Source organism: Salminus brasiliensis, chromosome 3 (assembly GCF_030463535.1).
Source record: "Salminus brasiliensis chromosome 3, fSalBra1.hap2, whole genome shotgun sequence".
Taxonomy (NCBI): domain Eukaryota; kingdom Metazoa; phylum Chordata; class Actinopteri; order Characiformes; family Bryconidae; genus Salminus; species Salminus brasiliensis.
In genome coordinates this window covers 21,750,292-21,766,014 of record NC_132880.1, presented here as the reverse complement: position 1 = coordinate 21,766,014, position 15,723 = coordinate 21,750,292, and the positions used below count along the sequence as shown (strand labels likewise).

Genomic DNA, 15,723 nt, shown 5'->3' with positions numbered 1-15,723 from the left:
GTCAGCATCCGTGTGCAGATGTAGCTCAAGAATGCAGGAAAGCCTGGGCCAGGGGTTCCCCACCGATTCCTCGCTCAACCGAGCCTCTGATGCCGTAGATTGGAGAAGGACCCAATTATATGTGCACATTTTTAGATGTGGCAGCATGATCCAAGGGTCTTAATAAGAAATATGTTGTTAAAGGTGAAGAATAGGGTCAAATAAAGATTTCCAGGTATTGAGGTCCACACTAATGAGAAACATTGAATCCTTCAGGTCTTGGATTGAATGCTTCTTCTAAGCCTCCACCACAACCAGAAGATCTGGGATTGTTATGATATTCTGAGTCATAACTTTGGGCTGTAGCCACTGAACTGGGGTCAGCAGTGACTATGTGGATACCCATGTGCTTGTTTATGAAGGTGAAACTGGTCTATAATTTGATAACTGTGATCCAGATGCATGACAGTGATTTAAATCAGCCATGATCTACGATACTGTTAAAAGGAATACAATACAACCCCCAAATTAATTGACTTTAAATAATTTGATCACCTGTTCAAAAATGGAATTGTAAATTGTAATGTGCTTTACTAAAGTAACACGATCTGATTCCTTTCAGTTATTTTTGGATTACTTTTTTATTTTAGAAAGACAATAAGAAAAACTTGAATTCACATGAAACCATATTGTGTTTACACCAAATACCAAACCATCTTGTGTCCTCGGAAGCAAATTCTTTTTCTTCGTAACACATCTCCAAAATGGGAACTTCACAGAAAAAAGAAAAGAATTTTAAATGTTCAAAGTTAATGTATTTCTGATCCATTCATCATGAAATATTCAAATATTCTTCTGACACCAGCAACTTAGATCATAAATTCCATGTTCATTTGAATTGGGCTAAACTGCTTAATGCTGGTCTGTTTTGCTGGTGTCTGCTGGTTGTTCTAGCAGTGTAAAGGTCTGTTGGCTAGTTTCATTAAGTAAGAATTTATTTAGTAATCCTTTTTAGGCTGTACCGTACTCCTGCTTGTAATCACCCCATTTCAAACTATTTATCTGCAATCTCATTTCTTACTTTTTCATCGTTTAGCAAGAGAGAAGAATGGGGTGGTGGAGGGTTGCAAGACTTTGTCAAAGATATGTGAACAAGGTATAGATGGCACTTGTAGGATGTTAAATTGGGAAGCATTGCCATGCTTCCAATGACCTGTTTTTAGCAATATCATGTAAGCATGTCACCGGCGTGGAGTGCATGGAGTTTTGAGGACAGGAAATCTTGTTGGACACCTGTTGCTTATTCATGGAGAGAAATCAGCAGCATAAACACTAGTCTCCTGGCCACGGAGCGAGAACTGTAAGGGACACTGTTTTAAAGAGACTCAAAAAAAAGAGAGAGATTATGTTGATTATGTTGATATGGGTTTAATGTATGTATGTGTATGTATGTGTATGTATAAAGGACTTTGGGTTGACTCAGACTGATGTGTGTGACTGAGCATAGGATGGTCCCTCCCAAGGCTGAGATCACAGTACTTTTTTCCAGCATGTCTTTGCGTACAGTCATGTGAAAACATTTGTCTTTTTTTATTTCATTTAAACAACATATTAATTTGTAAAAATGTAATAATAGAAATGCATTTTTCTTGTGAGGAATAAGTTAGGGTACCCTATGCCCTAATAGCTGGTATTTTCCCCCTGTCTGGTTATACTTTTCCTATAATGAGAAAGCTTTTCCCGCTCCTCCATGCAAAATTCTTTCAGCTGTGTGACATTTCAGCTTTAGTTTTTAGACAGACGCTCTGGCATTTTTCTAAAGCTTCATCTGTTACAATAAACAATTCCTAGTGAATTCTATGTTGCAGAGCTCTCCAGGCCCTACTGCAGAAAAGCAGCCCCAAACTATGACATTTACACCTTTATGCTTCACAGTTTACATGGGTTCTTGTGCTTAAATGCTATGTATGTTTTTATGCCAAACATGTCCTCTGTTACCCAAATAATTCATCTGTGGATTCATTTGTCCAAATCACATTGTTCAGATGTCCTGATCTTGGTCTAGGTGTTTTCTGGAAAACTTTAGCCTTGCCCTGATGTTTTTTTTTTTTTTGAAAGCAAGGCCATGAAAAGCAATCATTAGTGGTCTCTTTCTAATGGCAGAAGCTGTATATTGACTTGAGCTGTGACATTTTAGTGTTGTTGGAGACTTCTCCATGTCACCATGTTGGCAGTTGTTGCACCTATTTTTAATTGTTGTAAATTATTTTGTGGACAGTGGAACGGATAATTTCTGAGTGTTCTGAGATCTTTATAAATCCATTGAAAGACTCATTTACATCTACAACATTCTTTCTGAAGGCCTAAGATTCTAGTTTTAGGCATTTGAAGTATCAATACATGTCAGGGGTCTCCTAACTTTTTCCTCACAGAAAAATATTTTTAATAATTACATTTTACTAAATAATTTTTAAAATACAAAATCTTCAGTTTTATGTGTTTGGTTATAGTACCTCCATCTCTCAGTACAGATCAAGCAAAGGTCAAATGTTTATATGTTTAAATATATTTAAAAAGACAAAGGTTTTCATGGGGTGTCCTAACTTTTTCCTGTATGCTTCCGTTCTCCTGCCAAAATGCATGTATTCAGCGTGTTGAAATAAAAAGAAATAGTTGAAGAAATGAGAAATAATTGCAAATAATAAAATAAACAAATTGTTATATTTAAGTGTTACATAATGTAAGATTTAACTGATATGTGTATTATTATTATTATTATTATGTGAATTTATTTGTACTGCAGACATATGCCTGTATCCCTGTTTGCTAATGTTTTAATTCAGGTCTGTGGGTGTCTTTTTGTTGGGATCTTAAAAGTATTCTGATGTTACATTATGACTGTGAACAGTTCTAAAGTGACGATGTTTGTATAAAACGTACTCATAGTAAAAATATATATTTATTTTCAGGGTAAAACATTTTTGTATTTGTTTATTTAATATGAAACACTACTATTATGATGGGTTAGGTTGGGTGGCATGATCAATGTGTCCACTTAAAGTTAAAATGAAACCTACGCCAACTTGAAAGAAGCAATAGAAGATGCTTGCCTGGTTTGATGAGCTTGGTGTGTGTGCACATTTATACCTGTGGAAGTGCTAGGATGCACTGTGCGAAGAAGGCTGCAGATGGACTGTAAGGTTCTGGCTCTGCAAAAGGATCTCGAATTCCGGTTGTATATAACTAAGCTGCATACATCTCTAAAGAGGCGTTCTTTCAGCAGAGCTCGGTCTGCTAAATCCAGCAGCAGTGCAAGATCAGCCATTTACAGACCCTAAACTATACAAATAAATAATTTGCCACATGTTGAATGTGATTTCATTTGATTTCACTTGTAATGTAATATGTATTTTTTCATTCTTTAGTTAATACATAAATAAGTAGTCATGTCAAATGGCACTTTCGTTGTCAATCAGATGCGACACACACTTTGGGCCCTGTTCACACCTGGCATTAACATGCGTTCTGGGCGATTCGATCATAAGTGGCCAGCAACACATCTGATCACTCAAACCACATTAGGAGGTGGTCAGAGATGCATATGACCACATTCTTTTTGTAAATCACCAGATGCTTCGGCATTGAAACTAAAGTAGCAGGAGAGCGACATCAATAATGTGTGCCATGCCCCTCCTTCAGCAGAAATGCCGTGTGAAATCCAATCACAGGTCAGATCACCCAAGATACATATTAGTTCAAGGTGTGAGCAGGGCCTTACACATGGTCAGGAGCAGTTCTATTTCCGAACATTTTGAGACTATGACCACAATTAAATTTAATAAAAAGCTTTATGAACAAATTAGATGCATATTCATTCTGCTTGTGTTTCATCAAATGTTCCAGATCTTGATTAAGTCACATTTCACATCACACCTCACAATTTAGAGGATTTAAAGCAGCATTATGTGAGAATTGGTATTTTTGCTCACGGGCTCTACGCAAATCTCACTTTGATCTCCTACCCTTGTGACAATCATCATTTTTAACAAGCTTAGAGGTAACGAAGCAGCACTGACAGTGAAAGAACCATGTGCACTGACTCCCTGTGGTATGGGGATATTACCAGGTGTGACTCGGGTTATGCAGCATTGCAGAGTGTCGTCTTGCCCAAATGATCAGAGCTACATAGTGCAGTTTCTGCTGTGCTAAACCTGAAGTAGCAATGATGGATGTGTTATTCTCCCTTTATTATAAGAATGAGCACATTTAGAGCACAGATATAGTTCAGACACACGATTTAAAAGTATGTGATCGTCTCTGAAGTGTAGGTGGCAGTAAGTCAGCGCTGACTGGTCACACTCCGCCAATCCACCGCAGAAGCGGAGCTACATCCGGCCTGCTGTGTTAGCTAACCTAATGTTTCCGCTCAGCGGGGTTGAATAAGAGCTCTGGGCATTGCCGAAGGTAAAGAGTTCGTGGGTCGTGGTTCTCTATTTTCTCTAATGGGTGTGTAAAACGAATGTAAAGCGGTTGTGTGTCACTGGCGTCTCGGATGGCCGTTAATATGAACGCTGTGTTGGAGTGAAGGACGCCGCTGCTCCTGAGCTGAAGACCTCTCCTGTCAGTGAGTGAAGGTGGAGGTCACCGCTCTTCCCTCCAGCTAGTTCACCAGTTAAATCTAGCGTGCTGGAGAGAGTCAGGGCATTTTCTGCCTTCAGAAGTTGGGTGCTTTTTTTTTTGATCGTTCTGCTGTGTGCCTTAACTGAGCTGTGACATAGTCTGCAGTCAGACGCGAAACCTGTTCAAGCTAAAGCTAGCTGCGTTAGCTAACCGAGCTAACGGTACACCGGTGCCCAAAACTCGGTGTTGCTTCTCAGTTGCTTTAGCTAACGACATGTAATGATTTGATCATGCAATCGTTGATCAATCGTTTTTTTTTTCAACTGTGATCAAGCTAGCTATAATTTTCACAGTCTGGTCTATAATAATGACGCTATGTGGAATGGGAGCTGCCGAAGGGTAAACTATACACACACAGAGAGACTGGCAGAATATCCCCTCAACAGGGCACGAGGTGTCACTGAGTGATTTGATGAGTGGGGAAATGATGTAAATCATATACGTTGGCATCTGCAGTCACTAGATTGAAATCCTCTTAAACACGAGGGGAGATTTTAAGGGAATGTTAGTCCTGTTCCAGAGCTGAAGCTGAAGACTCACTGTGGCCCACTTTACTAACACACGCATGACATAAAACTTACTGTACTAAAACCTAGGATCACCACAATCCTCTCACTTATTACAGGTCATTAGTCCTCTCTACTGCTTGAAGGACGCCCCAGCCTAAAAGTGGGAATAAGCAAGCTTGGCTCGAATGACACTAGTGTGAAGAGACATAGAGGGGTTTCATTATAGAGGGCAACTGGTCCACAGTGGAGCGTTGACTGCTCTGTACTAGGTCTGGGCAATATGGCCATATTGGATTGTGATTATATCATCATATACTCAATATAAATACTTCAGCATATGAAGGATATTGTTAGTGCTTTATAAACGCTGGTCAACTGCACATTTCATTACCAACAGTGTCATTAGACTGGTTTCATTGGATGGCTAAATTCAGAATGGGAGAGTATCGTAATAGTGGTTTATTTAAGAATCTGTCGCTACTGATGTATTTCGTCTGTTATTATATGTATCATGATAAATGGCTTTAAATATCGTGATATAGTTGTGCAAAAAGTACATTCTCTGTACACTTTCAGTACGGTGTCTCTAGAACATGCAACGAATTTAGCTGTTTCTGAGATGCTGCCGCCCTTCACCCACTGTCACAGTCGTATCAGGATATGACGGATGGAGTACTGGCAAGTACTGGTAGTATCAGATGCTATTGTAGAGAAGGTTATAAGTTATAAGTGAGAGAGGTTTGGTGTTCTTCAGTTGTTGTTTTAGTACAGTAAGCCATGTTAAGCCTTTTTTTTAATTATAGGTTTAAATGGGAAGAAAAAAGTTCTTTCCCCCCCCCAAGTATTAGGTTTACATAGAGCTATATCTGGTGACAGTAAATGTGTATATTTGTTATGTACAGTTATGACGCAGTTCTTTTTAACAGGGAACAATGTTATCCTGCGTGGGTTGCCCTGTCCTGAGCCGGGTTCTCAGCAGCGGGGCTACGCGCTTGCCTGCTGTTGCAACTGCAGCTTCTCGCACTCCCACCCCCTCCACCTCACTCAGTGCTAGTAGCAGTGTGGCATTGGTGCGCTACAACACCACTGCTCAGCAGGTATTTTTCACTATCAAACTTCCTCAAGGGCTTCTAAAGTCAGTCCTGGACAATCACCAAACAGTCCTCAGCCCATCTTCAAGCACACCTACACCAGAAATTTGGTTCCCTGATTGCTTTATGCACCTGGGAGATAGTAGTAATGCTGGAGGCCCACCTTTGCTGCAGTTAAAAGTTAAATCCTGCGATGGTTGTCAATATCTAAATGTTTTCTGTTACAAATTTCTCTTCAGTAACATTAGCTCATGAAATTGCATATAGTTTATATAAGGCTTCAGCAAAAAGCCTCAAGATATGGGTGTGTAATTTCAGGCAGAAAATGGAAAAAAGGACTAAAGTGTTAAAAAGTTAATAAATGTAGAATCAAGTTTGCTTTTCCTGGAATGAAGGCCACATCAGCACTTTGTAGAGAAGATACTATATATATTGTGAGTTGGTTTTGATGGGAGCAGTGGTATGAGGAAAGAGAAAACTAACAAGTTCATTTTGTTTCCAAGGAGAAACCGAAGAAAACCAAGTTTGGACCTCTTGCAGATCAGGACAGAATTTTCACCAACCTTTATGGGCGACATGACTGGAGGTAGTTTTAATTTGTGTCTTCTTATGTGTTAAAATTTATGAGTAAGTACATTTTTAAGTAGTAATTTTTTTTGCTGTCCGTGTATTTACCATGACATAGTACTTAAGTGATCCATCCTAAGTAATGGTAGTGTTAGGGTTGTAATACAATACTTTTCTGTAATTTCCAAAATGTTACAGAAGGCAGCATGTGCATGGATCAAGTTGGATTGTTCAGATTTCCCATTAGACTTTAGTAAAAAAAAGGATTTGCTGACACATCACATTCATTACAGGCTAAAGGGTGCGCTGAGCCGGGGTGACTGGTACAAGACCAAGGAGATCCTGGAAAAGGGAGTGGACTGGATTTTGAATGAGATTAAAGTGTCTGGTCTGCGTGGCAGAGGAGGAGCTGGCTTCCCCACTGGTATGAAGTGGGGCTTTATGAATAAGCCCAGCGATGGCAGGTTGGTTACATCCTGACTTAACATTGGCATAAAAAAACTTTCTGTACCTTTGTTTTAAAGCACAGACTTTTTTCCTGTGTGGCAAACACGGTTACCTCTTAGGTCATAACTCAGAATGCCATTGATGCACATGCGTAATTCTTATTTTTTCCTGTTGCTCAGGCCTAAGTACCTGGTGGTGAATGCTGATGAGGGCGAGCCTGGCACCTGCAAAGATCGGGAGATCATGAGGAATGATCCGCATAAGCTGGTGGAGGGGTGCTTAGTTGCCGGCAGGGCCATGGGAGCACGGGCTGCCTATATCTACATCCGTGGAGAGTTCTACAATGAGTCTTCCAATCTTCAGGTGAGAAACTTGAGTTGGATGCAAAATTTGTGTATCCTTTTGTCATGATTATACAAATACACTAGTAACACCAATGCAACCACCTAGGATATCAGGAAGCACCACAATAGCAATCACTATTGCAGTCAGACAGCAACAGTTTTACCCTAGTGACCACCAATAGCCTAGCAAGCTGTGCAACCATTTGAGTGCTGTTCTGTAAGTCTATTGATTTTGTTTCAGAGCTGTGTTTGTAAAGGATTTAAAAGGGGGTGTTTCTGAAGTTTGTTAACCCTTGGATAGTATAGGAGGAATCACTAAAGAGACCTAACCAGTAGTGTCTTGGTCGTTTCTCATTTCTCCTAGGTCGCCATTAATGAGGCGTACGGGGCAGGGCTGATTGGCAAGAATGCCTGTGGCTCAGGCTACGATTTTGATGTGTTTGTGATGCGTGGAGCTGGGGCGTACATCTGTGGAGAGGAGACTGCTCTGATTGAGTCTATTGAGGGAAAACAGGGAAAACCTCGCCTGAAGCCCCCTTTTCCTGCTGATGTGGGTAAGATAATCCATGAAACAAATTAAAGAAGGCTTGTTGTTGTGTGCCCATTTTGCTCTGTACAGTTCAACTGTAATACAATTTTTCTTTCCATTAAAATTGTCTGGAGGATAGCTTGACTTTTGCTCTTGTCGTCTTGCAGGTGTGTTCGGTTGCCCAACAACAGTTGCCAACGTAGAGACAGTAGCTGTAGCCCCAGCCATCTGCCGTCGTGGCGGTACATGGTTTGCCAGTTTTGGCAGGGAGAGGAATTCTGGCACAAAGCTCTTCAACATCTCTGGTCATGTGAATACTCCCTGCACTGTGGAGGAAGAGATGTCAATTCCCTTGAAAGAGCTGATTGAGAGGCATGCGGGTATGCTGTTTTTCTGCATTTACATTTACATTTATGGCATTTAGCAGACGCTCTTATCCAGAGCGACTTACAAGGTTACTCGTATTACAGAGGTGGGTCAGTGTAGTGTTAGGAGTCTTGCCCAAGGACTCTTATTGGTGTAGCGCAGCATAGTCACCCAGACCGGGAATCAAACCCCAGTCTCCCACATGGTGTGGTAGCTCAGTGGCAGGTAGTGGTGTTATCTGTTGCGCCACACCAACCACCATCAAATATAAGCACAGCCTATACAGTTATGTGCAAAGTAAGAGGTTTAATTACTGATTTAGGAGGAAAAGATGACAGCCGAGTAATGGGCAACCAACAGAATCAACAGTTTTGACGTGCACACTGCTTATTAGTTGTGGAGTTCTATTAGTGAGGTCATTTATTCTGTGAAGAAACAGGTGTCAATTATGTACCTGCTGGTTTTATCCCTTGCTCAGTGAGTAAAATGGTTGTTCCTGTACCGAAGGAGAAAACTTTGATGTTAATTGGAGAAGGGAACACATTATTAGCTCCAGGGAAATCAAAAAAGATCTTTTAGGTTACAAAGGTTACAGTTTGCCAAAGAACACATTGACTAGCCTAAACAGAAGTGGTGCAACATTTTATAGACAGATGAGAGCAAGATTGTTCTTATTGGGACTGTTTGTTAGATGTAAAACGTGAAGATGCAGGCATAATATTTTGGGGATGTTTCTCATACTTTGGGGTCAGCCCATTTATTGATATACCAGGCACCATGGATCACTTAAAATATATAGCTCCGGCTGGAATATCTGTTTGCAGGTGTCGGATATTAGTTGACTTTGTGCCACACAGATGTAAAGCAGTTCAAATAAAGGTTATACAACTACATATTAGTTCAGTGATTAACAGAAAAGCTAAATCTGTTAACACATTTCAGTTTAGTCTATAAATATTTCAGTTTGCAAATGAAAATGACTATTTTTTCAACGGCTTATTACGTACTTGTTCATGTTCCATTTGGAATTGAAAGTGCCGTGCTTTCAGTGCCTATGTGCATATGGCAAAAAATGCTATTATGAAGATTAAGCTTTTTCTCAGTTGTTTTAAACATTGCTATTATTTTACACATAACTGTATATTGGGTGAAAGGTGTGGATAACGTTCTGCCCTGATGTTTACTGTTAGGCTTTGCTTTCTTATGGTCTGTGTTCAAGTGGTTTTCAATATTTGGTTGAAGTGATGAAATCCAACTTTTCCTGCAGGTGGTGTCCGTGGGGGGTGGGATAACCTCTTGTGTGTTATTCCTGGAGGGTCATCCACACCACTCATCCCTCGTCATGTGTGTGACGACGTTATGATGGACTTTGATGGCCTCATCCAGGCCCAGACTGGCTTGGGTACCGCAGCACTCATCGTAATGGACAAATCAGTGAGTGATAAATGCTTAAGATAGTTAAAAGGGCTATGTGTTTATGAACAAGTGCCTCAAAGTATGCTTATATGCTACACTGAGAAACTAAATTGTTCTTGTTTTTGTTTACAGACAGATGTGATTCGTGCCATTGCACGCTTGATTGAATTTTATAAACATGAGAGCTGTGGCCAGTGCACCCCTTGCAGGGAAGGTAAGGAACTGCACTTCACTGTTACTGTTGACCTTCATTCCTAGGTTAGTCAGTCAGGTATATAACGATATTGTTACAAAAACAAAATTGCATCTCGGAAATGAAAAATGAGATATAATTCTGTGATATAAATGCTATAAACTTTGTTTTTTTTTTTTTGGTCAGTGGCATTGGATTGCATACATGAATCCATAGGAACATTAGTAATTTAGGGTATTTACAATAACTGTTCAACTGAACAATATTTGTGCAAATCCTAATAAGGGTTAATAAAGTAATAGTGTGTTTGTGTTCACAGTTTTGAGAAATAGAACTATACACTCATGAAAATTAGTCACATAATTAGGGTCATAAAATGCTTGCTTAAGTTCTATAACCATGAGTGCTACAGGAAACATGAGTCATGAATTTAGCTTTGTGTTTTTCATAAAATCAAAAACAAATCTAAAAATAATGTTGGAGATATTATGTTATGTCAGCGTCCAAAAATGAGCTACACAGTGCAGTCAGGTTCTCGTGCCCTGCCCTTGATCGGTATCGGCGGCTCATTGTGCAGAAAAATGATCAGCCAGGGGAAATAAATGAAATGCTTATCAAATGTTTGTGAAATCAAACCTGGAATTAAATAAGGTCTTTGTTATATTAATATAATGCAATTGATACAATTCTGCCTAAATTGTATACATTTGTAATGATCTAACCAGTACATCTACAAATAATGAGTTAAAATGTTGATGTCATCCAGACATCCAGCCTTTATTGCAGTATTCAGAAAAAACTACAGTATTGTCCATTTGTGCTAAATACACTAAGCAAAATATTCCGCCCGTTGTTGTTTTCATAGGCAATATATTTTCTACTCCTCTGTGATCCTCTGTTTTATTCTAGATGCACATATCTCTGTTTCTCCAGACATGTCACCGTGGGGGGGGGGGGGCATTTAGTCTGAACATGCATATCAGAGCTCCTCCAGTAAATTGAACACTTTCTGATTTGCCAAAGAAACAAAAATTAAATCGATGCCTCCTTGACTGTTTGAACACAGCTCTTGTGAATGTGATCATGTAACATGTTTGTATTGCTTGCCAGAGTATTAATGCTGAGGAGACATATTAAAAAAAAAAGCTATTGCTATGGGTGCTAGAGCTCTATAGCCAGGGCCTAAGCACAGCACAGCACTGTAATCAGTGATCGCTGTCAGCCCCAGAAATGCTGATTGGTCCATCTCTGTTACTCAGCTTAAGTAATATTTAAAATATTCATATATTTAAATGGTATTGTAGGACTGAGCATGCAAGAGTATTTGCAGCTATTATGCAAGTTTAATTTTTTTCTGTTTTCATCCCAGAAAATTGTTGTGCTTGATTTGTTAGTTCAGACTGATGATATTAACGAGACATGAATGAGTGTGCCCATCCCCGTAAAATGCTGTTAAAGAGCTTTGTGTTTGAGCCTGAATATTAGTAATAAAAGTAAGAGGGCAATGTATCAAGGCTTAAATGTGGAAAAGGTTTCGTTTGTTACTGGCAGGCTAATGTTAGAAGCGACTTTTTCTTTTGGACAGGATGAGATATAAAGCATTTGTCATATGAATTGATATAAAATTGAACTTAAAAATACGTGAAAATCTCCTTCATCTAATTAGTTTGGTTGCATTTCACTTGAATCCAACTTTCACTTTTTTTGCTTGTTTGAAAACGCTCATTAAACTGTAATTTACACTTTAGAAGCATTTCTGCATTTTACATTGTTTTATGTAATAAAAATAAATCTCCTTTCTTTGTTGCACAGGAGTGGACTGGATGAACAAGATGATGTGGCGCTTTGTTAAGGGAGATGCACGGGCTGCTGAGATTGACATGATCTGGGAACTGAGCAAACAGATTGAAGGCCACACCATCTGTGCTCTGGGTGATGGGGCCGCATGGCCAGTACAGGTATGTGAGCGGAAGCTATGCTTTAGTATCACAAAACGCAAACGAAAGTTTGAACAATTGCATGGAATACTTATTAAATTGATTCTCCTTCCACAGGGACTGATCCGTCACTTCCGCCCTGTTATGGAGAGCAGGATTGCGGAATTCCAGCAGAAGCAGCAGGCTCGGGCTTAGACCTCGTTTCCACCTCCCTCCCTCTTGGAGCGTTCTACTCTAGCCCATTTCTCTACCTTATCACAATATTATTTAAGCCAATTGTCAAGTGTCGTCACTTGATTTATGTACTGTCATCAACATGCACCCTGTGGTGCCTTGCCGCCCTGTTTCAAAACCGCTAATAAAAGTTCTATGAACCATATTAGATTTCTCTCCCATACATGAACGTCTATAAACATGTACACTGCTTCCTACTAATGTTGTCTTTCTGTGACATCACAGCACATTAAAAGAAAAGGTTAATGCGCAAAGGTGATGGTAGTCATAGCTGTGGATTGCTTTCCAACTCTTTATTTCTGTTTGATTTGTCAGACAAGTTGCAAGTTGACCTAAAACTGTTGCATCAAAACAGTATGATGGAGTATGATCTAACTTTTTTTTCTTGGTTTTAGCATCTCATCCACTACAGCATTTTAGGTGACTGACAATGGGTTTTTAAAAACAGTCTCCACTGTGGTTTTCAGGTTTTCTGTGTAGATTTTTTTGACCCACACACAGATTTAGAAAAACCTTTAAAAGATCACTTTTGTTATATATCAGGATCATGAGAATGGTTCAGAGATGCTTTTTTTTTTTTTAGATTTAATGATTTGATTATTAGGATTATTGGGTTTTGATTTATATGTGAGTTCTGTACATCTGCTGCTTGAACAACACTGAGAAAATTCTTCTCGTTAGAAAATGTGCCTCAGGTCTTTCAGGAACTGGACATCCCTCTACATCACACTTTGTGAGGTGTTAGCGACCCTTGCTGTGGTAGTACGTTGGCGCAGTGTTTTAGGGATATTTCGGCATTGTCGTGGAAATAGAGAGACTTTCAGAAGTTTATCAGAAATGTCTGGATGTGTGTGAACAGAGCCTAAATGTAAGGACTGCATCTAAATACTGGAGACCACTGCATTACAAGAACATCTCATCTTGCCGAAGAAGACATTTGCCCCCAAATGTAATTTTCACAAGCTTGTAGGTTTCCATCACCTTTCTCTGTTACACTTGAGCAGTTTGAGAAGACTATCAGCTCTAACTGTAGCTTTGTGTGTTTAAAACTCATGCTCCTGGTGAGGCTCGAACTCACAACCTCGGCATACCTTCACAAGTACTGCTGTATAAGTACCGCGCGCTAACCGATTGCGCCACAGGAGCCTATGAGAGTCAGCTAATCGACCTCTTTTGAAGACAGTAATAGACAGGGCGCAGAGCACAGCCATTATTGGCGCAGACTCGCTAGCCCCCCCGTTGCAGTGCGTCAAGTATAACCACATCTTCAAACTCGTGGGATGATGCTGTGAAGATTGAGAGCTGAGAAAATCCCGATCTGTTAGCGATCTCCAACAGAAATGCTCTGGTATCCTAGCAGCCAAGCATGGACAGCACATGTACAGGTACGGAAACGGCAGATACAGATAGCAATTATGATATTAAGACATAATCAGAATCATTATTTTGGTTGAGGTTGAAATTATGATGTAATAAAATTTTTGATGAACGTTGTCTGTTCCAAACGTTTGCAGGAATGCCATTGAACATACATTGAGTTATAGTTGACCGGGAGATCATGTGACTTGAGGACGCGCGAGCTCACTCTGTCCGTTTAAACAGACCCAGGGTGACGCTGCTGGCTAACTGTTATACACTACACTATATTACACTATATTACACTATATTTCTGAGGGAATATTGCTCATATAAATAGTCTTTAACTGAATATTAATTATTTTGAAGCACTAACTAAATGACTTTTACATTACGCTGTGACAAAAAGCCTGGTTGTAACTGTAAGCTTAGCTAGCTAGCTAGTTAAGACTAGCTACTGTTAGCTAGCTAGCTACAATATGTCGTCTGCCGTTAATGGAAATGCTCTACTATAAATAATTAGCTAGCTAATGTCAGGCTAGCGCAACGTATAAACTACTTTCTGGTTTCGGTCATTGTATCCCAAACAGTCAAAAAATGGACCTGTAATAATAGAACAACTGTGCTCGTATCCACCTTTTTATCTAGCTAGCTAGTTAGCTAGCTAATTGTCTAAGACATAGCTAGCTATCTAATTGTATCTCTGGCTCAGTCTGGGAGATAAAGTCACTAGATTTACTATTAGCTAGGTTACAGTTAACTCGCTTTTCTATTGAGGTGCTGCAATCTCTCACCCCAGTGTGCTGTGTGCTCTCAGCAGTGCAGGTTAGCTATCAGAGCTAATACAGAGCCGACACAGGTTTCTACACGAAAACCCAAATATTCACCATTCACCTTAATGGAAAAGTATGGACTATGGAATAAAAGTATGGGTGGTATGAGATATTAAAGTGGCTCATTTTATAGCAATCGTTTAACCTGTGTGTGTTTGGGGCAGATAGGATAGGTCCACAGTGCACAGCTAGCTTATTATAACACAGAAACAAAGCCACGTGCTCATAAGTCAGTCTTTTTTCTGTTGCAGAATATTAAACACAATTACTCAAGAGTAGTACACTGTGTTTAAACTGCTGTGGGAGAATGGTGCTACTATTCTTCATCTCATGGTGTCTTTACTGTTTCTTTTACTTTTGTGGAAATCCTCTGCGATGAGCTGTGCGATTGAGGTGATGAAGGCTGAGACCAAAAACAGAGCTGTCACTGAAATGTAAGTATGAGATGTAATTAACAGGTAAAACAATATTTATTTGTTCAGTATGTGCATTACATGCGCTTCTTTTGAAGCTTTTTTACTTTTACTCCTGCCCATGTTTAGTTGGGTGCACCATAGTCCTGAGTGTTTAGCCATTTCATAGTTGACTTTATTTAGTAGCCATTCTAAAGGAAAATAGTTTCTCACTAAAAAAATCACCTTTATAATATATAAATAATCCCGTTTTCAGGTTATGAATGAGTGTTTTTTAATAATCAGAAATCAAATGCTAACACTAGGGATGATCATGATAACAGAAATTTGGTCATCTGTACCAGAATGACTGAAATTCTACAATTCTCAACAACAATTTTGATACCACAGCATAAAAATGTCAACATGAACTCTTGACTCCTGTTGACCCACCTGTTATGGCACAGAATGTCAGCAGTGGTACCCAGTCTGGACAGGTAAACATGTTGATTAGAACAAGAAGAGCACTGACCTGATCCCTAGTATCAAGTCCAACACCGGCATATAACCATGGAAGTGCCATAAATCGTTGAAACTTCCAACATGGCACTGCTAGTAGGTATTCACAGTAGTTAGATGACTGGAGCTATGCACTTCTAGGTATGAGTAGGTCAAACAGGAGGATGCACACAGCATTCTAATATCACAGGTTATGTTTCAGTTTCTTTCAGTACCATGTAAAACAAGTACCATCACATTTTAACCATTTTGGTATGTATTTTGTACCGGAGTATCAGTTCTCATGACATCTCTGGTTAACCCACAGTGTCATAGATGTGATGCATCATGC

General features: G+C 39.6%; 1 protein-coding gene and 1 non-coding gene across 3 annotated transcripts; one reads left to right on the top strand and one right to left on the bottom strand.

Annotated features, from left to right (window-relative positions):
- Nucleotides 1-4,337: 4,337 nt before the first annotated feature.
- On the top strand, nt 4,338-12,437 carry ndufv1 (NADH:ubiquinone oxidoreductase core subunit V1). Of its 2 annotated transcripts, none has more exons than XM_072675582.1 (11): nt 4,338-4,443; nt 6,095-6,265; nt 6,763-6,845; nt 7,120-7,290; nt 7,453-7,636; nt 7,982-8,171; nt 8,314-8,526; nt 9,780-9,946; nt 10,061-10,142; nt 11,934-12,079; nt 12,176-12,437. In XM_072675582.1, the coding sequence occupies exons 2-11, from the start codon at nt 6,101-6,103 to the stop codon at nt 12,251-12,253; spliced, it is 1,479 nt and encodes a 492-aa protein (XP_072531683.1). In that variant the 5' UTR covers nt 4,338-4,443; nt 6,095-6,100; the 3' UTR covers nt 12,254-12,437. The 2 variants fall into 2 exon arrangements, with proteins under 2 accessions (XP_072531683.1, XP_072531684.1); XM_072675583.1 differs by lacking the exon at nt 4,338-4,443 and adding an exon at nt 4,458-4,603.
- A 908-nt stretch (nt 12,438-13,345) lies between these two features.
- Nucleotides 13,346-13,438, bottom strand: trnai-uau (transfer RNA isoleucine (anticodon UAU)). Its single transcript is given in 2 exon segments — nt 13,346-13,381; nt 13,401-13,438. It is a non-coding gene; the product is annotated as a tRNA-Ile (tRNA).
- Nucleotides 13,439-15,723: the final 2,285 nt, after the last annotated feature.

Excerpts from the sequence above, each read along its gene's own strand:
- ndufv1 (XM_072675582.1), top strand. The coding sequence starts at position 6,101 with ATGTTATCCTGCGTGGGTTGCCCTGTCCTGAGCCGGGTTCTCAGCAGC. Across the intron at positions 8,172-8,313 it reads CCCTTTTCCTGCTGATGTGG|GTGTGTTCGGTTGCCCAACA; the intron begins GTAAGATAATCC and ends GTCGTCTTGCAG. Across the intron at positions 9,947-10,060 it reads TCATCGTAATGGACAAATCA|ACAGATGTGATTCGTGCCAT; the intron begins GTGAGTGATAAA and ends TTTTGTTTACAG.